This window comes from Nycticebus coucang, chromosome 8, assembly GCF_027406575.1.
Source record: "Nycticebus coucang isolate mNycCou1 chromosome 8, mNycCou1.pri, whole genome shotgun sequence".
Taxonomy (NCBI): Eukaryota; Metazoa; Chordata; class Mammalia; order Primates; family Lorisidae; genus Nycticebus; species Nycticebus coucang.
This window is the reverse complement of record NC_069787.1, coordinates 97,634,190-97,661,878: the sequence shown is the minus strand read 5'-3', so window position 1 is coordinate 97,661,878 and position 27,689 is coordinate 97,634,190. Positions and strand designations below refer to the sequence as shown.

Genomic DNA, 27,689 nt, shown 5'->3' with positions numbered 1-27,689 from the left:
GGCTCTCGGGCACTCGCAGCCTTCTGGCACCCTGGGGAAGGTCCTGGAGGTACTAAGGTCTCAGCGCCTCAGCGCCCCAGCCCTCCAAGAAACTGCCGCCAATCCCTCGCTCCCTCCGCAACCCCGCCACCGCACACTGCCACGGCCGCACTGACGTCACCGCCGCTCCGCCTCCCCGCCTCGCGCGGCCGTTCCCGCCCCGCCCTCTCTCCCGGCGTGCACCACGGCTGAAGCTCCTCGCCCTCGGCTTCTGCCTGTCGCTTCAAGATGGCCGACACAATGAGCCGGCGCCGCGCCGGTTGCCCCTGAGGCTGCTCTGAGGGCGAACCGTCAGCTAGGCCCAACAGTCCAGGCAGAAGAGCGTTGCCCAAGCAGGAGGAAAAGGAGGAAGCAGCCGAGCTATCGGCCGCCCTCCCGCCGGTGCGGCGCCTGCCCCGCCAGGGTTGGCCCCTCGGCCGCCCGCCCGCTCGCTCCCGTGCCGCCGGGCCCCGCCCCGCCCCGGCCCTGCGCCGCCGCGGCCTCTAGCAGCCGCCGCCATGAAGCTGACCGACAGCGTGCTGCGGAGCTTCCGCGTCGCCAAGGTGTTCCGTGAGAACTCGGACAAGATTAACTGCTTCGATTTCAGCCCTAACGGCGAGACGGTTATCTCCAGCAGCGACGACGACTCCATCGTGCTCTATGACTGTCAGGAGGGCAAGTGAGTGCGGCGGCGGCCCTGGGCCCGGGTCTGAGTCCCTCCCTCCCTACGGTGGCCCAGCATTGGCGCCGCGGTTCGCCCTCCATCCCAACTTCAACCCCGGCCTCTTTTGCACTCGCTCCTACCAGGGCTGCCTCCACCTCGCAGCCTTCCTGGAGACTTTTTCTTTAAAAAAAAAAGATAGTCGTAATAATAACAGCATTATTGTTTTGAATGGCTTTGGTGTCCCCCAGAGCGCTTCTGTAGCTTGCCAAACCACACCTTGACCTTGACCTTTAAACGCCCTGTCCACTCACCCCTGGCCCAGATTGTAGCTTTTTCCGATCCTCAGGCTATCAGAGGTGCCAGTCGACTCTTGAGTCCCGACGCAGGTCTGCAGGAGCTGCCCTCCTGCTTCATTCAACAGCGTCAGCTCTCATCTCTCTTCGCTGTGACCTCGATTCAGCTCTGGCACTCTGCCGATCTCCTACCCCTCAGCTTCCCACGACCTTTCTGCCATCAGGCTGCATAGGTTGCACTTCTTAGCTGCCAGGATTTAGTTGTGCCTCTTTGAGACCCTTGGCTTTTTCTTCCTCTCCGAAGCCTTTTTCTTAACTCCTTCAGATTCGGTGCCCACGTTTATAGTTAACTTTTAAACAACATCTAAAATTCCCTTTTTGCCAGATACAAACGAACTTGGCTGTCGCAGGCCAACCTGAATGTGAGCACCCGTTAGAACAAAGAAAACATCGTAGAACAATTTTGGGTTTCCTCTTATACTTTATTATTATTATTACTACACTAAATTAAAGACCACTTGGAATTCCAAGTCTGATCAAACTTTTATGTCATCTCAAGCCATCCACAGCTGCATCTCTTCAAAATCTAAGCGCTGCACTTTCCCTTTTTCACTGGGGGCCTTGTCAGCCTTGCCTCATCCCACCTCTGTGGACTAGTCCTTGCTGAGTTTTGAATTCCTTCTGAGAAAAAGCTGATTTAGGTTAAATTTGATTTCCTCTAAGCCACCTTCCCCAAGCAGGCTTGCTGAGGTTTGGTTTAATAGGGTGTTACTTGTTTTGTCAGACTTCATTTTGTTACCTAGTAATAGATTTTAGTTTTTGATATAGTAAGTTTTTCTCTACCTTCTTCAGCTGTTCCTTTTGCCTTTTTTTTTTTTTTTAAACCTATGTCTGTCTTTTGGAGAGTATCTCTTTGTGAATTTTATTATCTAAAGTAACACTGTTTTGTGAGCTAGAATGGTATCCTGAATTTTTTCACACCAGGGCTATGAATAATTATTATGTAACTGGCTCTGGATCTATTTGCTGTTATGTGTAAGAGTGAACTGAAGTGGTGGTCCTGAGGGAGAGGGAATTGTTAGTTGGAAGGATACTTAGTTATTTGAGTCAGTGTTAATTCATTTAGTAGATGGATTTCTATCCAGGTCTGGAAGAGAGAGTAACCTTTAAAGCTGTGTTGGGGGTCAGGATAGTGGAGTCCTGGATTGTGGGGTCCCAGAGCAAGAATTTGAAGTGATTTGCTTAAAATGTTTAGTGTTTATTTACAGATTAGAACTTCTCCATGGAAGGTGATGATAGAGAGGTATATCATTCGAAGGAAATGAGGTTGTGAGGTTGTGATAGCATTTCTTTACAGTTTGTATCCAAATATAGTATAATTTTACAGGATGACAGTGAAATCCTGTCTTGTTAAAAGTAATATGCTAGTTTTATAACAAAATTTATTCATTTATGTAGCATTTTTATATAATTACAAGCTTACAGAAAGTTACAGTAATGTTTCCAGGAATGCCAGTAGGATTCACCAGTTACATTTTCCTCATTGCTTTACCACTTTTAGGGAAATGTTTATATATACTTATGTGCCCATTTTTTTTCCTGAACTATTGGCAAGTTGGAGGTACCAAACCCCTTTGTCCATAAACACTTAAACATGGATTTCCTAAGCACAGAGACAGTTATCTAAATTAGGAAGCTTAGTGCAGTACTACAGGGCATGCTTTTTGAATTTTCTTCAGTTAATTGACTTTGTTTCATGATGATCTGTGATGAAGTAGTGGCCTGGTAGTTAAGAAACCTGAGTTCTAGATTGGTCTTGTGACCAGGTATGTGGTATTGATCAAGCCCATATCTAGGCCATATCTAACATCCTTCTCTGGATGTTAGATGACATCTTTAGCCTCCATGATTCTAAGAGGTAATGTAAAGAAAAAATTTGTCACTAATGTAGGTCAGACCAACATCAAAAGAAATATATTTATTATTATTTTTTTTTCTTGTTGGGGATTCATTGAGGGTACAATAAGCCAGGTTACACTGATTGCAATTGTTAGGTAAAGTCCCTCTTGCAATCATGTCTTGCCCCCATAAAGCATTATCTTAGTAAAGAAATATATTTCTTTAGAAGGCATTATAATATTTTTATTAAATGATACTAATGTTAGGATTTGGGAGTTCGAAAATGGCTAAAACAAAATTGTTTTTTGCTTAGTCCTTTCCAGTTCGCTGATCATTTAAACCAGCAGTTCTCAACCTGTGGGTCACAACCCACAGGAGCTGTATTAAAGAGCCACAGCATTAGGAAGATTGAGAACCACTGATTTAAACTTTCTTTATAATGGAGTTTATCCATTAAGTGATATTTCTTCTTGGAACGCTATAAAGGATATTGTTTATGGTAGGTAGTGCAAATTACTCAAAGAGAAGGCTTTAATATTATTTTTTTGTTCATACCTGATCACCAGAATCATCATCTTTCTTTAAGGAAAGAAGCTTATGAAAATATGTGAAAAATGTTGTACATGAACTTTGTAAAGACCCCTGCACTGGGCTCGGCGTAGCTCAAGTGACTAAGGTGCCAGCCACATACACCAAAACTGGCGTGTTCCAATCTAGCCTGGGCCTGTCAAACAACAATGACAACTACAACCAAAGAATAGCCAGGCATTGTGGTGGGCGCCTGTAGTCCCAGCTACTTGGGAGGCTGAGGCAAGAGAATCACTTAAGCCCAGGAGTTGGAGGTTGCTGTGAGCTGTGATGCTACGGCACTCTACCCAGGGTGACAGCTTGAGGCTCTGTCTAAAAAAAAAAAAAAAAGACCCCTGAAATGGATGCAAAATATTAGAATCTTGCTTTCAAAGTTGAAATAAAATGAGGTAATAGCTTTCTCTTATTAGGAAAAAATCTCAGGTTAGTGTTTTTGATAAATTTGAAGTAAATAGGCCATGTCTAAGTGGGACCAAATATTTTCCTTACACCACACCCTTCTTCTCTTCAGGTAAAGAAAAGTTGGCTCTTCTTCTTCTGTCTTTACTATTGTAGGTAATGTAAAATGTTGGTATAAACGTCTTCCATTGTTAAAAGCAGTCAGCTATCTAGAAAGCAAGCAGACGTTCACTCAGCCTCACTCTCACTCTGGTTACCACATGGTAACCCCAGAGCAGAACCCTGGACAGTGGACTCTGCAAAGTAGCCTTTCCTGATCTTTTTAGGGGTGAAGTATTACTTCAGTAAAGATAAGAATGTAGAAAATCCAGTGCCTTTGTAGTGAAGTCTTGTTTAGAAGGATTTTATGTAGGGAAGCACTTGGCCTCACTGATACTAATAAAAGTTGAAAGTCTAAATGATTGACTTCTTAAGGCTGCCTGAGTCATCTGATCATTTAGCATCCAGATTCCAAGAGGATTTTACATGGAGAGGGTAAACTTCCCTTTTCATAAATTGGGAGCTTTTAGTAAACATTGGTACAGGATTTATGAAATCCTTCTAAGACCTAAATGTGGAGCATTATATTAAAGGCTTTCTTATTTTCTGACTTGGTACATGTTGGAGATTTGTTCTAGCATTTGAATTGAGTTTTTTTTGTTATTTATTTATTTATTTATTTTGAGACAGAGCCTCAAGCTGTTGCCCTGGTTAGAGTGCTATGGCATCACAGCTCACAGCAACCTCCAACTCCTGGGCTTAAGCGATTCTTCTGCCTCAGCCTCCCAAGTAGCTGGGACTACAGGCGCCCACCACAATGCCCGGCTATTTTTTGGTTGTAGCCATCACTGTTGTTTGGCAGGCCCGGCTGGATTCGAAACCACCAGCTCAGGTGTATGTGGCTGGCACCTTAGCTGCTTGAGTCACAGGCACCCAGCCTCACCCGGCTGTTTTTTTTTTTTGTTGTTATTATAATTGACATTGTTGTTTTTAGCAGGCCCAGCTGGGTTCAAACCCTCCAGCCCCTATGTATGTGGCTGGTGCCCTAACCACAGACTACAGGTGCTGAGCCGGTCATGTGTTAAGTTAACCATGGGATTGTTAGGCATTTTCATTGTTTTGCCGACATCATGGAATGTATTTATACAAACCTACATGGTATCACCTACTGTACACCTAGGCTATATGATGTGTATGGCCCATTGCTCCTAGGTTACAAAGCTATATGGCAAGTCATCTGTACTGTGACTATAAATGCTGTGGGCAATTGTAATACAATGGTATTTGTGTATCTAAACATAGAAAAAGTACAGTAAAAAGATAAATAATGGGCTCAGCACCCGTAGCACAGTGGTTACAGCGCTGGCCACGTAACACTGAGGGAGGCAGGTTCGAACCCAGCCCGGGCCAGCTAAACAACAATGACAATTGCAACAAAAAATAGCCAGGCATTGTGGCAGGTGTCTTTAGTCCCAGCTACTTGGGAAATACTAAGAAAATATGTCTGTGATTATCTGAATGGTATATTTTTTCTGTTGGGCTGTTTTTTTGAGTGTTTAAATGAGGAGGGCGACATAATGAGACTGTGTCTCAAAAAAAAAAAAAAGGATAAATAATGCCCTATTTACTTGTATAGGGCAGTATTTTAATCTTATTGAGGCCACCATCATAAATGCAGTCCCTCACTGGCCATCATTATGTGGCACATGACTTTATTTTTTTCTCTAAGTTTACTTTGGAACATTGTAGTAAATTGAATCCCCAGACTGCTTCTACTTCCTACCTAACCTTGGCATTAGGTGTTCAGAGGTGAAAATCTTTAGGTGGCTGTTGGCACTTGATTATTTTCTCCCTTTTAGAAGAAATTCTGTTTCTTTTTTTTTTTTTTTTTTTTGGCCAGGGCTATATTTGAACCCGCCACCTCCAGCATATGGGACCGGCGCCCTACTACTTGAGCCACAGGTGCCGCCCAGAAATTCTGTTTCTTTTTTTTTTTTTTTTTTTTTTTTTGGCCAGGGCTAAGTTTGAACCCGCCACCTCCAGCATATGGGACCGGCGCCCTACTACTTGAGCCACAGGTGCCGCCCAGAAATTCTGTTTCTTTTGAGTATTAGAACTTACCAAAAATCCAAGTTTCAAATTAGTATTGATTGAGTACATGTGATGTTCTTTTTCAAGTGCTTTTCTTCACTTTTTTCCTCTTTGTCATTCCCTTCTCAAGTGTTTCTCTTTATATGGGGAAGGCAGATTTTGGTGATAGAGAATTTTGATGGTGGGTGGCGGGTTTGAACCAGGGGCCCGGGCAAACTACAACAAACAAACAAAAAAAAATAGCCATGTGGCACCTGTGGCTCAGTAGGTAGGGTACCAGCCCCATATGCCGAGGGTGGCAGGTTTGAACCCAGCCCCAGCCAAACTTCAGCAAAAAAATAACTGGGTGGCTCGGTGCCTGTGGTTCAAGTGGCTAAGGCGCCAGCCACATACATCTGAGCTGGCAGGTTCGAATCTAGCCCAGGCCCACCAAACAACAATGACGGCTGCAACCAAAAAACAGCCAGGTGTTGTGGCGGGCGCCTGTAGTCCCAGAGGCAGGACAATCACTTGAGCCCAGGAGTTTGAGGTTGCTGTGAGCTGTGATGCCTCAGTACTCTACCAAGGGCAACAGCTTGAGGCTCTGTCTCAAATAAAAAAAAAAAAAAATTGCTGGGCATTGTGGGTGCCTGTAGTCCCAGCTACTCTGGAGGCTGAGGCAAGAGAATCAACTAAGCCCAAGAGCTGGACGTTGCTGTGAGCTATGATGCCACAGTACTCTACTGAGGGCGACAAAGTAAGACTGCCTCTTGGGCAGCGCCTGTGCCTCAGTGGATAGGGCACCGGCTCCATATACTGAGGGTGGCGGGTTCAATCCTGGCCCCGGCCAAACTGCAACAAAAAGCCGTGCGTTGTGGCGGGCGCCTGTAGTCCCAGCTACTCAGGAGGCTGAGGCAAGAGAATCGTCTAGGCCCAGGAGTTGGAGGTTGCTGTGAGCTGGGTGACGCCTCAGCACTACCAAGGTCAATAAAGTGAGACTCAGTCTCTACCAAAAAAAAAAAAAGACTTTGTCTTTAAAAAAAAAAAAAAAAGAAGTAGAATTTTGATGGTTTTCTTTTCTTTGTCCATTTCCTCATCAGACCAAAGAGAACCCTGTACAGTAAGAAATATGGTGTGGACCTCATCAGATACACTCATGCAGCAAACACAGTTGTTTACAGTTCTAACAAAATAGACGGTAAGCAAGCCTTCTTTTTAGGAAGTTATGGTCATGGTTTCCTTTGTTAAATAGTTCACAGGACCATTTGTGAACCAGTCTGCTTTGATTATAGTTACTTAGTTTAAATATTTTCCTATGATGTTAGCAATGCTGATTATATTGTTATAACTGAAAGAATGCTAGGAGTAAGCTGTTAGCACTTTAGAAGGACTTGGAACAGAGTGTGAAATGACTTCAGTTTCCAGTGGGGAGTGGGAAAAGGAACCACTAATTGTATTTATGGTTTGTACCTCTTTAAACTTAACAAATAAAGGGAAAGAGTACTTGACACACAACAAGTGGTAAACAATAGGCTCTTCAGTTCAAAATACAGAGATTTGAGAAAATTTTTCACAAATGCTTGAGCTGTGACAGTTTAAGGTAAGTTAGAAGAGTTTTTGGTATTTGCCCAACATATAGTCTGTGTCATAAAGTACAGTGTACTATTAGTTATCTTTGATTCTTGGGACATTTTCTGATTTGAATTTTATCCCTTTTCCCCTTTTTACTTTAAAACACAACTAATGTCTTTGAAGAGTAAAGAGTTATTTTTGTAGAAATTAAACTTGTTAATTTCTTCCTATATTAAGTTGTCTATGTTTTTACCTGCAGTTTCCCTGGGGGAAGCCATTCTAAGTAGATAGAGTGATAATTGAGCTGTAACACTTAACTTTTTTTTTTTTTTTAAGCCCCTGTAATGGTTAAATAACACTTATTTTTGAGTTTGGATTCTTTTTTTAAATATAACTTATGGTTTGGCTCTGCACCCATAGTACAGTGGTTATGGCTTCAGCTACATACACTGAGGCTGAAGGGTTCAAACCCAGCTGGGACCAGCTAAACAATGGCAACTGTAACAGAAAAAATAGCTGGGACTATGGCTGGCGCCTATAGTCCCAGCTACTTGGGAGGCTGAGGCAAGAGAATCGTTTAAGCCCAAGAGTTTGAGGTTGCTGTGAGCTGTGATGTCATGGCACTCTACTAAGGGCAACATAGTGAGACTGTCTCAAAAAATGTATGTATATATAAAAAACCTATGGTTTATCCATCATTTCACTTTTTACAGTAAGATTTTTCTTTTTCTTTCTTTTTTTTTTTTTTGAGACAGTCTCTCTTGCCCAGGCTAGAGTGTCATGGCATCAGCCTAGCTTACAGCAACCTCGATCTCCTGGGTTAAAGGGATCCTCCTGCCTCAGCCTCCCGATTTGGAACGATAGGCACCTGCCACGGCGCCTAGCTAATTTTTCTCTTTTAGTAAAGACAGGGTCTCAGTCTTGCTCAGGCTTCTCTCAAACTCCTGAGCTCAGGTGATTCTCCTGCTAGCGTTATTAGGCATGAGCCACTGTGCTTGGCCTGCAGCAAGATTTTTCTAATGCCATTCAATAAGAATTGGTTAAATTGCTATTTTGGCCGTGCCTATCTCAGAGCAGGGGGGCAGAAGTCCTTTTTCTTTTCTTTTTTTTTTTTTATGAGACTTTTCTGCTTATACTTGATTTTTAGTAAGTATATCATTTCTGCTTTTCATGCCTCTATTTCAGAAGTGGTTTTCTAAGTAAGTAGTGTAGTTGATGCTTTTGGACAAGAATTAAAAACATTAGGGTCCTAAGAAAATATGTCTGTGATTATCTGAATGGTATATTTTTTCTGTTGGGCTGTTTTTCTGAGTGTTTAAATGAGGATTCTCTAAATGTGGTACAAGATGAGGCAAATGTGTGGCACTTGCAGCTTTGCTGCCAGGCCTCTGCTGTGAGGATGTTGCCTTTCCTGTCTCAAGTGCATCCTGAAGAATTCTTCCAGCACTCCATTTCCTTTGCCTGATTCCAGGCTGAGGTAGTAGTTTGTACAGTTTGAGGGTCTGTGATACCACCCGGTACAGGAGATAACTGTACAGGCCACTGCCTTGCCAGGAACAGCGCGCCAGCTACTGAGTGGGGTGGAGAGGATGGCGTCGCCCTGCTCAACTCTGGGAAACCAGGTAATGGGGAGGAAGTCTTTCTTCTTAGGGCAGGTGAGTAATTCTTAGCACTAGAACAACTAGAGATATTTTGTAGTTGCCATTCTAGAAGTTTGAAGATTTTTTTTCAAGGAAAACCATATAGAGTTCAGTTATGGAGAGCATATAAAGAATGCCCTTTCCCCCCCTCCCAGATTAAATGCCTTTTGTTGTTTTTGTTTGTTTTGAGACTGAGTCTCTCTTTGTCACCTGGGTAGAGTGCCATGGTGTCATAGCTCACAGCAACCTCAAACTCTTGGGCTCAAGTGATCCTCTTGCCTCAGCCTCCCAAGTAGTTGGGACTACAGGCACCTACCACAATGCCTGGCTGTTTTTAGAGGCAGGGTCTCATTCTTGCTTATACTGGTCTCAGAAGATCCACCCGCCTCAGCCTCCCAGAGTGGTAGGATTACAGGCATGAGCCACCACACCCGGCCTAAATGCCTTCTTATTAGAAAGCACCCTGGTGAACCACATGAAAGGCTTGGGCCTTTCAGCATCTTAATTTCTGTGATATGTTTGCCTTAGAATGTTCTGTGTTTTTCTTTCTACATTTTGGCACCATTTCCTGTTACTAGTTTCTCAACAATAATTTTTTCTTATTCCTGTTCTTTTTACGGGCATAGTAGATTCCTACTTTTCATTTCTGTTCTTTTTTTTTTTTTTTTTTTTTCTTGTAGAGACAGAGTCTCACTTTATGGCCCTCAGTAGAGTGCCGTGGCCTCACACAGCTCACAGCAACCTCCAACTCCTGGGCTTAAGCGATTCTCTTGCCTCAGCCTCCCGAGTAGCTGGGACTACAGGCGCCCGCCACAACGCCCGGCTATTTTTTGGTTGCAGTTTGGCCGGGGCCGGGTTTGAACCCGCCACCCTCTGTATATGGGGCCGGCGCCCTACCGACTAAGCCACAGGCGCTGCCCCATTTCTGTTCTTTATGGCACTTTATTTCCCAACTACCAGCATCCTGTTGGTTTACTATTTCAGATGAAATCATGTGATTTTTGGAAGTACTTGTCTCCAATAATCTCCATGATTATTCCTTTCTTTAATATTGCCAAAATCTCACTGCTATAACTTGTTAGTATATGAGTTTGATTGTTTTAAATAGCTTAAGGTGTTTTTAACCCAAATATCAGCATTATTACTCCTTTTATTTATTTTTTTTTTTATTTCAGTGTAGATTGTGCATCTACTTGAATGTTCAAATGAGTCAAGGTTGGAGAAACCTGGACAAAAATCGCTGCCAGGGTTCAGCCTGATGTTCAGCTTAGCATGTCTGCTTACCTCTTACCTCTTTAAGCCTGTGTCCTCAGCAGCCAAATATTTTTCCATGGTCACTAGATTAATGTCGGTAGAGTGCCGTGGCCTCACACAGCTCACAGCAACCTCCAACTCCTGGGCTTAAGCGATTCTCTTGCCTCAGCCTACCGAGTAGCTGGGACTACAGGCGCCCACCACAATGCCTGGCTATTGACCTTGTCTTTCAATTTGAAAATGCAAAGTAAATTTCTTTTAAATAGTATGATATCATCATACCTACTTGTCTTCTTACAGATACTATTCGTTACCTGTCATTGCACGACAACAAATACATCAGATACTTTCCTGGACATAGCAAAAGGTAAGACCCAAGTGTAATAGATAACTCATGTTTTTTATCCCTGAAGTTACCCAGAGAATAGAAAGAAGAGTGGAGATGTTTCATAAGTGAACTAAAGCTACTTCCTACCGCAGTTTGGCATTTCTCTTTCTTCACTTTTTCTTTCTCTTTTTTTTCTTTTTAGAGACAGTGTCTCACTTTATCGCCCTTGGTAGAGTGCCATGGCGTCACACAGCTCACAGCAACCTCCAACTTCTGAGCTTAGGCGATTTCTCTTGCCTCAGCCTCCCGAGTAGCTGGGACTACAATGCCCAGCTATTATTTTGTTGTAATTTGCCTGGGGCAGGGTTTGAACCCACCACCCTTGGTATATGCGGCCAGCGCCTTACCCACTGAACCACAGGCGCTGCCCTTCTTCACTTTTTCTTGTTAACCTTTTTTTTTTTTTTTTGAGATGGAGTTTCCCTATATTGCCCTCAGTAGAATGCTGTGGCATCACAGCTCACAGCAACCTCAAATTCTAGGGCTTAAGCGATTCTCTTGCCTCAGCCTCCCAAGTAGCTGGAACTACAGGCACCCACCACACACCTGGCTATTTTTTGTTGCAGTTGTCACTGTTGTTTAGCTGGCCCAGGCTGGGTTCGAACCCACCACCCTTGGTATATGTGGCTGGCGCCCTACCCACTGAGCTATGGGCACCACTCTTGTTAACCATTCTTAAATAGTTGCCTTTTCTTTTCCTTCTCTTTTCGTTTTTTTTTTTTTTTTTTTTGGTTGCAGCCATCATTGTTGTTTGGCGGTCCCGGGCTGGATTTGAACCCACCAGCTCAGGTGTATGTGGCTGGCACCTTAGCCACTTGAGCCACAGGCGCAGAGCCTTTTTTTTTTTTTTTTTTTTTTAATGGAGACAAGAGGGGCTCTTTTGCCCTGGGTAGAGTGCAGTGTAGCTCACAGCAACCTAAAACTTCAAATTGCTAGGCTCAAGCAATCATCTTGCCTTAGCCTGTGAGTAGCTGGCTAGTTTTTTTAGTAGGGACAGGGTTTTGTTCTTGCTCAGGCTGGTCTCAAACTCCTGAGTTCAAGTGATTCTCCTGCCATGGCCTCCCACAATGCTGGGATTATAGGCATTAGCCACTGTACCCAGCTAATAATTTCTTGATTTACTAATGTTATGAAGGCAAGGTAGTGCTTCAGAGATAAACTGAAGTCTCATTTTGAAATGTAATTAGACGCTTTCAAGAAGTTTGTCCCTTGATTTTTATGTTGTAATGCAGGTTGCTTCTCTCAGATCCTCATCCCCAGTGTCTCCATTTTTTTTTTTTTTCCCAATTCTCAAGTTTTGGTTGAATATTGAACACATTTTCTTTTCATTTGGATACTATTTTAGGGGCATAGTAAATGGGATATTTTCTCCTGCTTTCACTCTAAAGTATACAGTACAGTAACCCAGGACAGTTAAGAATGGTATAGAGGGTGGCGCCTGTGGCGCAGTGAGTAGGGCGCCAGCCCCATATGCCAAGGGTGGTGGGTTCAAACCCAGCCCCGGCCAAACTGCAACAAAAAAATAGCCGGGCGTTGTGGCGGGCGCCTGTAGTCCCAGCTACTCGGGAGGCTGAGACAGGAGAATCGCCTAAGCCCAGGAGTTGGAGGTTGCTGTGAGCCGTGTGACGCCACGGCACTCTACCCAGGGCAATAAAGTGAAACTCTGTCTCTACAAAAAAAAAAAAGAATGGTATAGAGATGACCTGAGTGCCTTATTAGAAGTCACTTCTGATTGGGTGGGACATTTCTATGTTGCTGAAGATATGAGGTGGCAGTTTTTGGTTACTGTGTATAGTTTTAAACAAAGGATGGTTTATAGATGTTTTTGCTTCTTTGTATTCAAATTAATATTCATAAATGTACTATTTATAGTTAAGAGATGATACAGTTATTCAACTTGTTAATGTTCTCATTCTTTGTAGATAACATTGTCCTTCTTTTTTAAGACAATAAGACTATCCAAAAGATTGGCATTCTTTTGAACTTCTGTCCCTTCCACCTAAATTGCTGTCTTTCTTGGAACCCTTTCCTTAAGAAAGTAGTAGTGTTTCTTCCTTGATAAACCAACCTTTCTTTTTGCACTTGTTTTCATCTCCTTATTTGGCCTTTTATTTCTGCCTACAGATGTAGTTGGTCAGTTTGGTTTTAATTTTTATTTTTACTATCACCAGGGAGATCCTGAAACTTAGTCATTCTTAAATCTGTTTATTGACTGTATCATCTACTTTCCTTTTTTTTTTATTAAGACAGAGTCTCATTTTATCACCCTCAGTAGAGTGCTTTGGCGTCACAGCTCACAGCAACCTCAAACTCTTGGGCTCAAGTGATCCTCTTGCCTCAGCTTCCCTAGTAGCTGGGACTACAGGCGCCCGCCACAATGCTGGCTGTTTTTTGTTTGTTTGTTTGTTTTAGGCCCAGGCCGTATTCGAACCTACCATCCGAACCTACCATTCCTGGTACATGTGGCCAGCACCCTAACCACTGAGCTACTGGTGCCCGGCCTATCTACTCCTTTTCACTATCAAATTTAAAAGAAGAATCTGAATCTTTCCATCTCTACCTCACTCACATTTACTGTTTATTTTATTTTATTTATTTATTTTTTGAGACAGTTTCACTGTGTCACCCTCGGTAGAGGGCTGTGGCATCACAGTTCACAGTAACCTCAAACTCTTAGGCTTAAGTAATTCTCTTGTCTCAGCCTCCCACGTAGCTGAGACTACAGGCGCCAGCTACAACTGCTCAGCTATTTTTTGGTTGCAGTTGTCATTGTTTAGCTGTCCTGGGCTGGGCTTGAACCCACCAGTCTCAGTGCATGTGGCTAGCGCCGTAACCACTGTGCTGTGGGCGCCGAGCCACATATTTACTGTTTAAATCACTTTTGTTCTAGTCCCAAATCATTTATAGGGCTTTATCCAAGCCCTTTTCCTTCCCATCTCCTGCTGCCTCTAGTTAAAATCCACTGTTTTGAGCTTTTTTAAATTGTTGTTAATTGAGACAGAGTCTCACTATGTTGTCCTTGGTAAAGTGCTCTGGCATCATAGCTCACAGCAACCTCAAACTCATGGTTTTAAGCGATTCTCTTGCCTCAGCCTCCCAGGTAGCTGGGACTACAGGTGCCCACTACAACACCTGGCTTTTTTTGTTTGTTTAGTTGTCATTGCTGGTTTAGCAGGCCCAGGCTGGGTTTGAACCCTCCAGCCCCAGTGTATGTGGCTGGCGTTCTAACCACTGAGTTATGGGTGCCAAGCCTACTTTGAGCTTTTCATGGTGTTCAACCTCTTAGTAAAATTTCTTTTCTGTGTCAGTTGACTTTTTTCATTTTGGTTCTGTTTTTGATATTCTCAGCCTCATTTCCCCCCACCCCATTATTTTGTGGGTTTTGTTTGTTTATTTGTTTGTTTTTGAGACTTAGACTCACATTGTTATACCCTTGGTAGACTGCCGTAATGTCTAGCTTACAGCAACCTCAAACTCTTGGGCTCAATTAGCCTCCCAAGTAGTATAGGCACACGTCACAGCCCTTTTTTTTTTTTTTTTTTTTGGCCGGGGCTGAGTTTGAACCCGCCACCTCTGGCATATGGGGCTGGCGCCCTACTCTTTTGAGCCATAGGTGCCGCCCAATACCTGGCTATTTTTTAGAAACAAGGTCTCCCTCTTGCTCAGGCTGGTATCAAAATCCTTAGCTCAGCCTCCGATGCTCATAGCACAGTGGTTACAGCGCCAGCCACATGCACTGAGGCTGGCGGGCTCAAGCCCGGCCCTGGCCAGCTAAACAACAATGACAACTGCAGCAAGAAAATAGCTGGGCATTATGGCGGGCACCTGTAGTCCCAGCTACTTGGGAGGCTAAGGCAAGAGAATCACTTAATCCCAAGAGTTAGAGGTTGTTATGAGCTATGATGCCATAGCACTCTAAGGGTGACATAGTGAAACTCTAGTCTCAAAAAAAAGAAAAAGAAAATAAAAATCCTGCGCTCAGAAGATCCATCCACCCGCCTTGGCCTTCCAAAGTGCTAGGATTACAGGCGTGAGCCACTGTGCCTGACTTCTGCCTCTCTATTTTGACTCTAAAATAAAGATTCTATCATAACTCTCCCCTTGTTATTTTCTCAACTATCTCCATCATTCATTTCATTCATCTTTACTTAGATGGGTTCTGAAATCAGTATTTTGATTATGAATTTCAGACTCAACTTATATATGAAAGTTGAGTATATAAGTTTTATACACATTTATGTAGACCATCTCTTCTGTGCCCCTACCCAACAGATCCAATACTGTCTGTGATTGTTATGTTCCTTGGGCTAGTTCCTTTCTGTCTTTTTCTATTTCTTTGTCTCCATCCCTTCCAAATCTTCTTAACTCAAAGTGTCTGTTCTTTCCCTTTCCCCTGCCATCATATCCAGTGAGTTGTTAAACCCTATTGATTCTACCTAAGTTAAACCTCATGTGTCACTTTTCCTCTGTACTCTTCCCTTTGCTTCTTTCCTAGCTTATTCCCTGTCCAGTAAATTATTGTCAAATCCTAATTATCCCATCTCTCAAAACCCTGCTGCTGTATCCAATGTTACCGTTTTAACTGCTTCATAAGCTCTTTTAATGGTTCTCCACATATGCTTGCTCTTTACCCTTGGACTTCAGCTCTGACCCATATTCCCAGCATATTCTCCTACGATTCCAATTCATATGAACTGTGGGCTGCTTCCTAAACAAAGACTTCTCAGAAAGATGTTTCCCTTTGAAACCTTGTCCATCTCAAATGTTGCTTCTTTCAGAAAGCCTTTGCTGGGCCTCTTTTGGAGTTGTGTTGACTAAACAGTTAAGCTTTCTTCCTTAGGATCAGGATCTTGCTTCTACTTATATTCCCTGTACTTCTCAGTATAGAGCCTTAGACCAGCATAAACCTTCTCTGAGCTCTTGAACTGAATGCTATGGTGTGAAATTGTATCTTCACATGCTTTCTACTCACTCTGTTTTATTAGTCCCAGGAAATTTTGGCTTTTAACACTATCTATTAAATTTTTCATTTGAGGGGCAGCACCCATGGCTCAAGGAGTAGGGCGCCGGCCCCATATACCAGGGGTGGTGAGTTCAAGCCTGGCCCTGGCCAAAACTGCATGAATTATAAGTGTGGTGCTCAGGTCACCTGGTAACTTGTTAAAAACTCAAATTCATGGGCGGCACCTGTGGCTCAGTTGGTAAGGCGCCGGCCCCATATACCGAGGGTGGCGGGTTCAAACCCGGCCCCGGCTGAACTGCAACCAAAAAATAGCTGGGCGTTGTGGTGGGCGCCTGTAGTCCCAGCTACTCGGGAGGCTGAGGCAAGAGAATTGCTTAACCCCAGGAGTTGGAGGTTGCTGTGAGCTGTGTGATGCCACAGCACTCTACCGAGGGCCATAAAGTGAGACTCTGTCTCTACAAAAAAAAAAACTCAAATTCATAGACCCCAGCCCAGACCTACTGGCTTTTAGTGTATTCATAGAGTTGGGTAACTAATCACCACTGTCTAGTTTCAGAATGTTTTCATCACCTCGAAGAGAAGCCTTGTACCCATAACCAGTCACTCCCTCAACCCCTGACAATCACTAATCCACTTTTTTTATATACGGTATAGATTGGCCTATACTAGACAATTTGTATGAATGGAATTAGATAATACCTCTCCTTTTATATCTGGCTTCTTTTACTTCCCATAGTGTTTCCAAGGTTCATCCATATTGTCACATGAATCATACTTCATTCCTTTTTTTTTTTTCTTTTTGAGACAAAGTTTTACTTTGTCGCGCTCAGTAGAATGCCATGGCTTCATAGCTCACAGCAACCTCAAAGTCTTGGGCTTAAGCAATTCTCTTGCTTCAGCCCCCCAGTTAGCTAGGACTACAGGTGTCTGCCACAATGCCCAGCTATTTTTTTTTTTTTTTTTTTTTGGTTGTAGTTGTCATTGTTGTTTGGCAGGCCGGGGCTGGATTCAAACCCACCAGCTCTGGTGTATGTGGCTGGCACCCTAGCCGCTGAGCTACAGGCCCTGAGCCCCTACTTCATTCCTTTTTATCGCCAAATAATATTTCATTGTATGGATGGACTGCATTTTGTTTATCCATTCATTAGTTGATGGACATTTGGGTTGTTCCCACTTTTTGGCTATTTGAATAATGCTGCTATGAATATATGTATACATTTTTATGTGAATATATATTTTCATTTCTCTTGGGTATATACCTAGGAGCGGAATTTCTGGATCATATGGTAACTACGTTTTTAGAAAACCATTCCAGAAACCGGAATTTCTGGATCATGTGGTAACTACGTTTTTAGAAAACCAGAGTACCATTTTCTTTTTTTCCAGTTCCATCAGTAGTGTATGAAGGTTCCTGTTCTTCCACATCCTCACCAACATTTGTTATCTCTCCTTTTTATTATAGTTATGCTAGTGGGTGTGAAGTAGTATTTCATTGTGTTTTTTATTTGCATTGGAATCAGACCTTTTTATGCTGTGATTTTAATTTGCTTTATTTATTCTACTAATTGTCTTTGATTATTTCAGATTTGCTCAAGTATGCGTGTTTTAGTGTGTTTCTTAAAATGGCAGCTTTGGGAGAATAGGTATACATAGATAAGTAGAGTGGTTTAGAGTTCACATCCAATTTTTGCTAATGTTTTGCTTTACCCCCTCTTTATCTTGATGCATTGCAGGGTGGTGGCTTTGTCCATGTCACCTGTGGATGACACTTTCATTTCTGGGTCTCTTGATAAGACCATTCGACTCTGGGATCTCCGGTCTCCTAACTGCCAGGTAATGGTACTTTAATGTTGTATTTTTGAGCATCTTGTATTGTAGGCATTATCACCAACTTTACCTTTTTAAGGAAGGAAGAAAGCAGTTATTCGATTCTGGCATCCCAGAGTCTTTTTAAACTTTGGAGAGAACCTGCTTTCCTAGTAGGTAGTTGGTAAGCAGATACCCTAATCTAGTGCTGTGTGGCTTACTGTTTTAAAAAATGTATTCCATGGGCAGCACCTATAACTTAGTGGGTAGAGTGCTGGCCCCATATACTGAGGGTGATGGGTTCAAACCTGGCCTCAGCCAAACTGCAACGAAAAAATAGCCAGGCCTTGTGGTGGGCGCCTGTAGTCCCAGCTACTTGAGAGGCTGAGGCAAGAGAATTGCCTAAACCGAGGAGTTGGAAGTTGCTGTGAGCTGTGTGACGTCACGGCACTCTACCATGGGCGATAAAGTGTGACTCTGTCTCTACAAAAAAAAAACAAACAAAAAAATTACTCCTTAGCCTTTGAACTGCAAGTTTTAGCTTCAAGGAATTTGTTTTTATTTAAACTCTATATACAGTTAAGGCTGATCAAAAGTAAGTTGGATACCGTTTTTTTTTTTTTTTTTTGTGGAGACAGAGTTGCTTTATGGCCCTCGGTAGAGTGCCATGGCATCATACAGCTTACAGCAACCTCCAACTCCTGGGCTTAAGCGATTCTCTTGCCTCAGCCTCCCGAGTAGCTGGGACTACAGGCGCCCGCCACAACGCCCAGCTACTTTTTGGTTGCAGTTCAGCCGGGGCCGGGTTTGAACCCGCCACCCTCGGTTTATGGGGCTGGCGCCCTACCGACTGAGCCACAGGCACCACCCCTGGATACCTTTTTTAAAAGCTTCATTTTAGTTTTATGTTTTTTCTCTTATGTAGGAAGTCTGATATTTGTTCATATGCCTTTCTTAGTTTTCATTGGGAAAAGTAAATTATATAGTGGTGGGTCCTGAAGTCAACATTTTGTCTTTTCTTTTCTTTTCTTTTTATTTATTTATTTATTTGTCTTCTTTTCTTTTAGGGCCTCATGCATCTACAAGGCAAGCCAGTTTGTTCTTTTGATCCGGAAGGGTTAATTTTTGCCGCAGGTGTCAACTCTGAAATGGTCAAACTTTATGACCTTCGTTCTTTTGATAAGGTAAATCTTTGGATCTTTGAGCTATCTTAATATTATGTAAGTTTTAAAAGTGAGGTGGAGGGCGGCACCTGTGGCTCAGTGAGTAGGGTGGTGGGTTCAAACCTGGCCTGGGCCGAACTGCAACCAAAAATAGCCAGGTGTTGTGGCGGGCACCTATAGTCTCAGCTACTCGGGAGGCTGAGGCAAGAGCCTAAGCCCAAGAGCTGGAGGTTTCTGTGAGCTGTGATGCCATGGCACTCTACTGAGGGTGACAAAATGAGACTCTGTCTCTTAAAAAAAAAAAAAGGTGAGGTGACATTTAAGACTCTTCTATGGTAAGAGTAACTATGTGGTAGATATTAAAGAGTGGCAGAGCAGTAGTTCATCCTTTCCTTTCCCTAGTCAGAAAGGAATCTAAAAAGATAGAATGGAAGTTCTCTCTGAAAGATAGAATTATTAATATGCCTTGGGCTTGGGGCTACTACTTTTTATCTTTTTCAGGGGCCATTTGCAACCTTTAAGATGCAGTATGATCGGACTTGTGAGTGGACAGGACTTAAGTTCAGCAATGATGGCAAGCTCATCCTCATCTCCACCAATGGCAGCTTTATTCGTCTTATTGATGCATTTAAGGGAGTGGTGATGCACACATTTGGGGTGAGCTAACGGCCTTTAGCCATGGCCATTTCCATGTTCATATTTCCTGGGCTGTGAATTTTGTTAGCTGGTTAGTGCAGAACAGCAGTTATCCTTGACTCACTGATCAAGGCATTAGCTTGCATTTTCTTCCTGCTGGTGAACTTACTTCCTTTGGATTGTTTAGACATTCACTTTTCACAAAGTGACCCAAGTTTGGTGTTTAGATATAAAATAATTCCTAACAGTAAACCATTTTTCTTGTCCCCTTGAATATGTAGTTCAGGATGGGGTGGACTGTAAAGAGTGGTGGCCACATTTGGAACCTTGGTGGCATAGTATATAACAAGGAAAGACATTCATGGAAAGGAGGGTCATGCATGTGCTGAGTTGGTGTTTCTAGGGAATTGTTTTTTATTTATTTATGTATTTATTTATTTTTAAACGTTCACAATTTTTATTAAATCCTAGTCTAATTTAACAATATCTGATTTTATAGACATCATCCCAGGGAATTGTTTTTATTAATGGCCCTGTAACAATAAAGGAACCACTCTGTTTTGTTTTTTAGGGTTATGCTAACAGCAAAGCTGTCACATTGGAGGCTTCATTTACTCCAGACTCTCAATTTATTATGATTGGTAAGCTTCCTTTGTCTCCTTTGGGGTTATTTCTCTGGTATTGTGCAATTTACATTATTAAACAAACTAAGAGATTACCAGATTTCTGTATAGCACATTATACCAAGGATATAGTGTCTTTAAACTCTCCTGTCTTTGGAGTCGTTTGCTGGGAAATGGCATTAATGTTGGTCTTCCCTGGACCAACGTTAAGCTCTGTAAGCACCAGTAATACTAACTTCCTGGTGTAATCTTCCATTTGTGGCTACATGCTGGTATGGTAATGGATTTCAACCTTTTTTTCAAATGAGAAAACTGAAGTAGGAGGGAATATACTTGAAAACAAATAACCAGGGTCAAGATCATTTTCCAAAGTGTTCTCCTTTCACTGCATCTTCTCCCTCTAAATTTCTGCTGAGGGCTGGGTCCTGAAGCTTGTTCTGTCTCAAGACTTCAGTATTGTATTATGTCTTGAACTGTTATATTTTCCTCGAATGTTCTCTTTAGGTTCAGAGGATGGCAAGATCCATGTTTGGAATGGAGAGAGTGGTATAAAAGTAGCTGTTTTGGATGGTAAACACACAGGACCCATTACCTGTTTGCAGTTTAACCCCAAGTTCATGACCTTTGCCAGTGCATGTTCCAACATGGTATGTGAATGAGAGGTGTTCTTCACCTAGGGGCCCTTTCCAGTTGGGGTGATAGGTGCCTCAGCTAGCCAGCTGTGCTCTACATAGGTACATGTGAAGCACCCAGGTTAATGTTTCTCAACTGATGGCTCCCTGTTTTACCTCCTATTATGTGATGGTTTTGTTGGTCTTTCACTTTTTTTTTAAAAACATATATCTTTATTTATTTGCCATTTTTGGCCCGGGCCGGGTTTGAACCTGCTACCTCCGGCATATGGGGCTGGCGCCCTACTCCTTGAGCCACAGGCACTGCCCTGGTCTTTCACTTTTATTTTTCTTCCTAGAGGTGATCTAGGGTCACCTCAGAGCTCCATAGACATTACAGGCCTTTTTTTGCTAGGGCCCCTGGCTTTAGGCTCAAACTACATAGACTACACTTGATAGATGTTTTTTGCTCCTTAAAATACTCTGCTCCACCCTTTTGTAGCTACAGTATTTTGGTTTTCCATTCCTACTGGTTTGTGCTGAATTTCTAGAAATTCTTTTTTTTTTATTTTATTTTATGAATTTCTAGAAATTCTTAACAATTAATCATGACTTACCACTTAGAATTAATTCCAGGTCCATATTTCTTCCTAGATAACATCAGCATAATAAAGGATTGATGAGTCTTGGCCTCCAATTTCCTCTTAAGATCTTTTAAACCTGCCAGGGTATTTGGGGATGAGGCATTTCCTTACTGGCCTATCCAGTAAGGAAAAATCCCCCTGCATTTTTTTTTTAATCAAGAAAATACAGGCTCTGCGCCTGTAGCTCAAGCAGCTAAGGTACCAGCCACACACACCAGAGCTGGTAGGTTCGAATCCAGCCTGGGCCCGCCAAACAACAATGACAATTACAACCAAAAAATAGCCAGGTGTTATAGCGGGTGCCTGTAGTCCCAGCTACTTAGGAGGCTGAGGCAAGAAAATTGCTTGATCCTAGGAGTTGGAGGTTGCTGTGAGCTATGATATCACAGCCCTCTACCCAGGGCAAGAGCTTGAGGCTCCATCTCAAAAAAAAAAATACAATAAATGGGGCGGCGCCTGTGGCTCAAGGAGTAGGGCGCCAGTCCCATATGCTGGAGGTGGTAGGTTCAAACCTAGCCCCGGCCAAAAACCACCAAAAAAAAGAAAAAAAAAAGTACAATAAAACCATTCAATGTTTCTCATTTTTTTTATGGCTCAGGAAGGAGAGTGCCTGTTGGATGTTACTTGGTAGATTAGCAATGAGGCCAAGTGTAACCTCAGTATGACTTCGAGTGCCATTGACTTATGTTTGAAGAAGCTTTCTCAAAGTCTATACGAGGGGATATTCCTTTAAGACCCTCCAAAGTGATTAGAAAGCTAATCATTTAGGAGGCAGCCCTGAAGGCAGAGTCTGGCTGTCTGTGGAATGTCCTGGAAGGGACCTTGGAAGTGGAAAACAAGATAAGTTAATGTGCATCTCAGTTACATGTTGCACCTATTTTCTCAAGACAAACAGCTGAATAAATTTTTGTGGCTGCTCTGTATGGTTTCTTTGTACTCTTATCGTATAGACCATTTGCTGCCAATTAGTTTTATTATTAGACTGTGTACATGCAGAACTTAGTATTCTGAAGAGTATATAAGCTTGCAAGAAATAAAGTTAGGTGCTGTATGCCTGAGCGAGCTGCAGCCACTCGCTGCATGCCTGAGGTGCTGTATGCCTGAGCGAGCTTCTCCATAACATTCTAACTGCTGGTCTCATCTCTGCAACTACGCCACAGACCCGTTTACTGCAATAGCCAAATTACCCAGACACCCATCTCCCAGGCAGCTCTCCTTTTTTCCTTACAAAACTGAACTGCTATGGGGGAAGTTAGACAGTGTGTATCAGAGGGAAATAGAACAAGTTTGTTTATTTATTTTTAATTTTTTTTTTTTTTTTGTAGAGACAGAGTCTCAGTTTATCGCCCTCAGTAGAGTGCTGTGGCATCACACAGCTCACAGCAACTTCCAACTGCTGGGCTTAGGCAATTCTCTTGCCTCAGCCTCCCAAGTAGTTGGGACTATAGGCACCCACCACAACACCCAGCTACTTTTTTTTGTTGCAGTTTGGCCGGGGCTGGGTTTGAACCTGCCACCCTCGGTATATGGGGCCTGCGCCCTACCTCTGAGCCACAGGCACCGCCCTAGAACAAGTTTATTTTCATGTAAAGGGGAAAGTCTTTATTCTGTCTCCTGGATAAACAGGAACTCAAATACAAATCATTTATTTGCAAGAGTTGGTTGGTCAGGAGGGAGGGCAACCAGAATCATAACTCTTCCACCACTGGGGCTGGCACCTTGATGCTCTGAGGTGGGGTATAAAGAGCCAGCCCCATATGCCAGAAGTGGCGGGTTCAAACCCAGCCCTGGCCAAAAACTGCAAAAAAAGAAAAAGAACCCGTGGCAGTGAAGGGATGCTTGGCTTTTTTAAGTTGATTTGTATTCTCTTTCCAGGCCTTCTGGTTGCCCACCATTGATGACTGACTCTGATGCTTCTCGGCTATTTCTGTACAGTGAGGGCAGCCAGCAGAAGAAAAGTCAGAGGGGACTGAGATAATAGTGGTATTGGATCGTTTGACTGGGCTGGAGAACATCCTTTCACATGGCCCATGGATGTGCTGTACATTTGCTCAAAAGAAAAAAGTGACTTTGCTGACCTTCTTCGAAAGGATTCTTGATGCAGCAGACTCAATTGGAACTTAAGTTTTTTAGCCATCACTGCACCAATCTCCTCCAGAGGAGTGACCAGACTTGTGATTAGGGTATAGTGGGGCTCTCAAGACACCTTCAATTTTGAATGTATTTGCTGCTAAAGAGCCAGTGAAGTCTGTTCTGCACATCTCTTCTCCACTCCCATAAATGAATGGGAAGCCACAGTCTTGGTTTTGGGATGCTAGGGCAGCTTAGTGCCCCTTGCCCTCACCCTGCATGTGTTGTTACTGGGTCTCCCTGTGTAATTGTGGCATTATTCCACAGCCATCATGTTTCTTAGGTGCCAAACATTTACAGAAATAAGTCTTCATATATTTTGGGGTCAGAGAAAGGGACAGATAGAGAAGGACCTTGCTTGTCAGGAAGCCATGCAATTAGTCCTTCGAGGGTAGGTAGGTAATCTGGGCAGGCATCAGGCTCTGGGTGTTGGGTGGGAAAGGGCTCATGAGCCTGAAAGGGAGGAAGGGGGTAGCAGGTGAGTTCTTGTGCAGTACCCTGTCATCAAGACAAACCCATGGTTCTCCTGGGTGCCTACTGAGCTTGGTTTGTACAAAAGCAAGGTGGGAGTCTATTTTTGTACATGAGATACATCACACTTTCCTGTGGGCCAGTATTGTGAAGTGAGTCTGAGTTTACACTGATGCCTTCCCTGCCAACCACAAGTTGTGTACATAGTCTCCAGATGATAACACCCTTTTTCCCAGCTCCCAACCATGAGCTGGTTCTAGGCCTGTGTTATATGTTATATTTAGCCTTTTTATATATGACCTTTGATTTCTGTTGTTTGTAATTTAGCACAGTGTGCGCACCTTCATTTAAATATATCTGCATACATATGTGTGTATGCATATATATTCATATACATATGTATATATATATATATATATCATCTGTAGTTTTCTGAGTTTTGCTGAAGGAGATAAGAGTCCTACAGCCCAGGAGAAAGATTGCATCCTTGCTAATAGTGTTTGCCACAAGTGTTAGTGAGTCTTCCTTATTACCGTTTGTTCTTTGGAAGACTGAATGAAGAAGCAAAGCTTCTAGTGTTTGCTATTTCCATGGCAGCTAAGTGAGGGTCTTGGGATGATTCCCTGTGTTCCTCAAGCCACACTTGGGGGCCCTCTCTGCAGTGTTAGCCCCTTTTTTGCCCATTGATGATCTGTGTGCATCTGTTATGTGACAGTTATTCTTTGCATGGCTTCTGTGTCTGGCTTGCAGCATTTGGGACAGGATGCTGACCCCAGACCATTTTCAGTTTATCTGAAGCTGCTTTGCCAGTTATGTTTCACTCCCATTTACTTGGTACATCTGCTTTCTTGCTGTTTTTCCTTGCTTTCTCTTGGGAAAGGATGGGGCTCTAGCCAGGCCCCCCAGGTTGAGATGAGTTGCAGCAGGCTCATGGCCTTTCCCCCTACATAGCCTTCTTAGAGCAGAATGATGTGTTATTTTACTAAGTTCCCAAAACATTTATGCAAACAATACTCCCTGTAGATCCATAAACAGGCTCAACAAAGTTTGACTTGCCCACAAATATATAGCTGCTAGAAGTAAATCAGGCCATCACTGCTTCTATTTAGCAATAGGAATTGGCTATGAATTGCTAGCACTTTCTTTTTTTTTAAGCAATTGCTTTTTTACTTATTTCTCAAACTGAAAGTGCAAGAGTTGTACATTTTTCTCAAATGTAGACTAAAATCTGTAGCTGCCATGATGCCATTTACTGTGTAGCTCTGCCTTCTTAGAGTGGAGGGACTTTCAGAAACCATATTATCTGAACTGTTATTGCACACTGCTGGCTTTTTAGGGCAGAAAATTCATGATAGGACTTAATTGTTCACAGTGCTTGGAACTTTAGGTTGACAAGAAAGGCTGCATAACTTAACATTTCTGCAACCAGAGCAGCCACCAAGCCTGACTTGCCCAGCAGCAGGAAAATAAATGATTTGTATTTGAGTTCCTGTTTGTCCAAAACCGAGGCACCATTTCTTTGAAAACATGCCACTTCATGACCTCTAATTCTGGGTCCTGTGGCTGCAAAGCTGTCCTGAGATGGGAAGGAAAGGAAAAAGATACAGTTAGAAGTGACTGGAGATGATACAGTGATGGGAATAATGCAGAATCAGATCAAAGAGAAGCTGAGTGCTGAGACTGCTTAGATGCCTCGGTAGAAGACAGGTACTCAAGCTTTCCTGCGGGGAGGGGCTGCTTACCGCCTTCTTAAAAGTCAGGGCCAAAGCCACTGATTTATATTTGATAGCGCCACTGCACTGCTCAACCACCAGCCAGAAGAGTTCTTTTTTTTTTTTAATTTCCTGTTGTAATTGTAATTACTGCTTATTAATGAAAATTTGGGAATTTTACAAAGAATCAGTTTGCCACCCAAATGCTACCACTGTTAATCTTTTGGTGTTAAATGTTCCTCTAGACATTCCTGTGCATAGATTTTTGGTGTGTTTACACAGTTGTTATTCTACTGTATATACAATTTTATGTCCCTTTTGTACTTAACATATAAACATTTTTTTCCATGTTAATAGTGTTAAACATAATTTTATGGCTGTAGCCTCTTCCATTGAATTTTTATAGCATTGTTTGCCTGGTTTCCAGAGTTGAAGAGTTGGGTTGTCTTCTATTAGTTCTGGCTCACACTGGAGCTCACTGTAATGGGGTGGGCTTCCTGAGACTGTCCCTGACTGCCTCCTGGTAACTAAGTCTGGTGGGATGGTAGAAGGAACCCCGACTCAACCCTACTAACAAATAGCCATAAAGCCAGAAATGAGTGAATAGGAAAGGCAAGGCTGAGCCAATTTTGATCTTCAAAGATGTATCCGGCACAACCTCAGGATGCCTTGCATCCCCCACTGGTTACCTCTAACCCTCAACCAGATAGGCAACTTTTAGTTGGAAAAAGTTTCATCTCACTAGGCCCTGGCTTCTGGAGGACAAGGACAGTGGGGCCTCTTTGAGGTTCCTGTACCAGGTCTGGCAGAAAACCTGGCCAGTTGCTTGGTAACCCACGGCTTGGCTGGTGGATTGTACCTCTTGGGAGTCTACTGCTCTAGCTCAGCATCCTTAGAGCTGCAGGACCTGCTGCCTGGCCCTCTCTGAATTGGAAAAGAAAACCTTGGGTCTGCCACATTGCCTGTGGTCATTGAGGTTGGTTACGGACTCTGACTGGCAGAGGGAACATCCTGGTTTGTGTGGTAGGAGAAGCATGGGAGGATCTGACAGACTACTCAGAAGATCCCCTCTGTCTGGTGGGAGGAGAGCTACAGCATTTGGCTCTGCTGGGAGACATGAACAAGTAGGTCAACATGGCTGCCCCTTGTAGCAGCCACTCCTACCCCTGGACTGCTTGTAACTGAGACCCACTGCACCGACTCTAGGCTCTGGCCTCTTGAGGACCAAAAGCTAGGTTGGAACTAGGCAAGCAGGCTGTGGGGGGTGAGCCACAGCAGTTGATGTGGGTAAGAAGCAAGCACAGGATGCTGCCTACACTTTCTTACTTTGCTTGGGGAGAGGAGGAGGTCAGTACTGAGGAAAGAGGAAGTGAAACTCCTACAAGCTGGCAGGGCAGTACTCCTATGTTTGCCTGCTTCCTGTCTGAGGGAGCCCTGGAGAGGATACTTAGAGCTTCAAGGGCCAACTAGCTTGTCAGGACTCAGCTGTAAACAGGTTCAGGCCTAGAAGTCTTGTGCTATGGAATGAATGTATAGCTATGGGAAATGTCTGATGTTGCAGGTTTTCCTATTTGCCTTGGGAGAGTATAGAGGAAATGAAATCTACAATGAGTAAGTGAGCAAGAAATGGAGGAGTTGAGAGCTTCTCAGATGAATTAAATATACATGTTTTACCATCCACCATGGAACCCACTATGTCTCTTTCCTGGCTGTAATTTAGGGCTGAATTGCCTATAGTAAACTATAAAGTAGGAGTGATTCAGGAAAAGTCAGGTAAAGCTGAAGTTATGAAGTTGGTTCACCTTGTAGTTCAACAAATAACTTCCTGAGGACTTAAGCCTTGGTGAGTTCAGGTGATAATGGTCTTATAGAGAGGATAAACTAAGCTGCTCATCAAACAGTAAGCCCCAAATAAGTTTAGTTCTAGCATTATAGAAGTTTGCATTCAAAAGTAAGCGAAATGGAAGCAGCGTGTGGTAGCTAACACCCTATAATCAAAGCACTTTGGGAGGCTGAGATGGGAGAAACACTTGAGGAGTAGTTTGAGACCATCATGAGCAACATAGCCAGACTCCATCTCTATAAGAAATTAGCCAGGTGTGGTGG

At 43.2% G+C, this 27,689-nt stretch overlaps 1 protein-coding gene across 1 annotated transcript; it reads left to right on the top strand.

Annotated features, from left to right (window-relative positions):
* Window positions 1-249: 249 nt before the first annotated feature.
* Window positions 250-25,949, top strand: WDR82 (WD repeat domain 82). The gene is made up of 9 exons (XM_053600027.1): window positions 250-697; window positions 7,071-7,168; window positions 10,737-10,803; window positions 17,521-17,620; window positions 18,661-18,777; window positions 19,258-19,413; window positions 19,964-20,033; window positions 20,520-20,662; window positions 23,146-25,949. Exons 1-9 carry the CDS (start codon window positions 537-539, stop codon window positions 23,173-23,175), a joined length of 942 nt encoding a protein of 313 aa, XP_053456002.1. The 5' UTR covers window positions 250-536; the 3' UTR covers window positions 23,176-25,949.
* Window positions 25,950-27,689: the final 1,740 nt, after the last annotated feature.

Excerpts from the sequence above, each read along its gene's own strand:
- WDR82 (XM_053600027.1), top strand. The coding sequence starts at position 537 with ATGAAGCTGACCGACAGCGTGCTGCGGAGCTTCCGCGTCGCCAAGGTG. Across the intron at positions 17,621-18,660 it reads TCCGGTCTCCTAACTGCCAG|GGCCTCATGCATCTACAAGG; the intron begins GTAATGGTACTT and ends CTTTTCTTTTAG. Across the intron at positions 20,663-23,145 it reads CCAGTGCATGTTCCAACATG|GCCTTCTGGTTGCCCACCAT; the intron begins GTATGTGAATGA and ends TTCTCTTTCCAG.